The sequence below is a fragment of the Corapipo altera genome, unplaced genomic scaffold, assembly GCF_003945725.1.
Source record: "Corapipo altera isolate COAL_440 unplaced genomic scaffold, ASM394572v1 112, whole genome shotgun sequence".
Classification (NCBI taxonomy): Eukaryota; Metazoa; Chordata; class Aves; order Passeriformes; family Pipridae; genus Corapipo; species Corapipo altera.
The window spans coordinates 2,566,101-2,566,497 of record NW_020884899.1 but is presented as its reverse complement, the minus strand read 5'-3'; the positions used below and the strand labels follow the sequence as shown (position 1 = coordinate 2,566,497).

The 397-nt window shown below is 77.1% G+C and overlaps 1 protein-coding gene across 1 annotated transcript in view; it reads left to right on the top strand.

Moving 5' to 3' along the window:
• Nucleotides 1-6: 6 nt before the first annotated feature.
• Nucleotides 7-397, top strand: part of AK5 (adenylate kinase 5) — a 77,320-nt gene continuing 76,929 nt past the window's right edge. Inside the window, exon 1 of the mRNA XM_027649286.1 lies at nucleotides 7-205. Within this exon, the coding sequence (XP_027505087.1) occupies nucleotides 146-205 (60 nt within the window). The 5' untranslated portion in view covers nucleotides 7-145. The remainder of the gene's footprint in view (nucleotides 206-397) is intronic.

Genomic DNA, 397 nt, shown 5'->3' with positions numbered 1-397 from the left:
CTCCTGCCTGCTGCCTCCCTCCTGCCTGCTGCCTCCCTCCTGCCTGCCTGCTCCTCCTCGCCCAGGCTCCCGCATTGCACCGCCGCGCCGAGCCGAGCGCGGGGCTCGGGCTGCCCCGCCGGCGCCCCCGGCCCCGGCTGGCGGAATGAGCGCCGGCGAGGCCAAGGAGTACCTGGCCCGCAGGGAGATCCCGCAGCTTTTCGAGGTACGGGGGTGTGTGTGTGTGTCTGTGGCGGCGTTTTCCGCCCCGTCTGGGGGTGCTCGGCGCCGGGACCCCGCGGCGGGCAGGGTGGGGGCTGAAGGTGGCTGGAAGGACGGGGCGGCGGCGCTGCGGGTCCGTGCGCGGGGAGCTGCCCCAGCCCCGGCAGGGTGGGCGCTGCCCCAGCCCCGGCAGGGT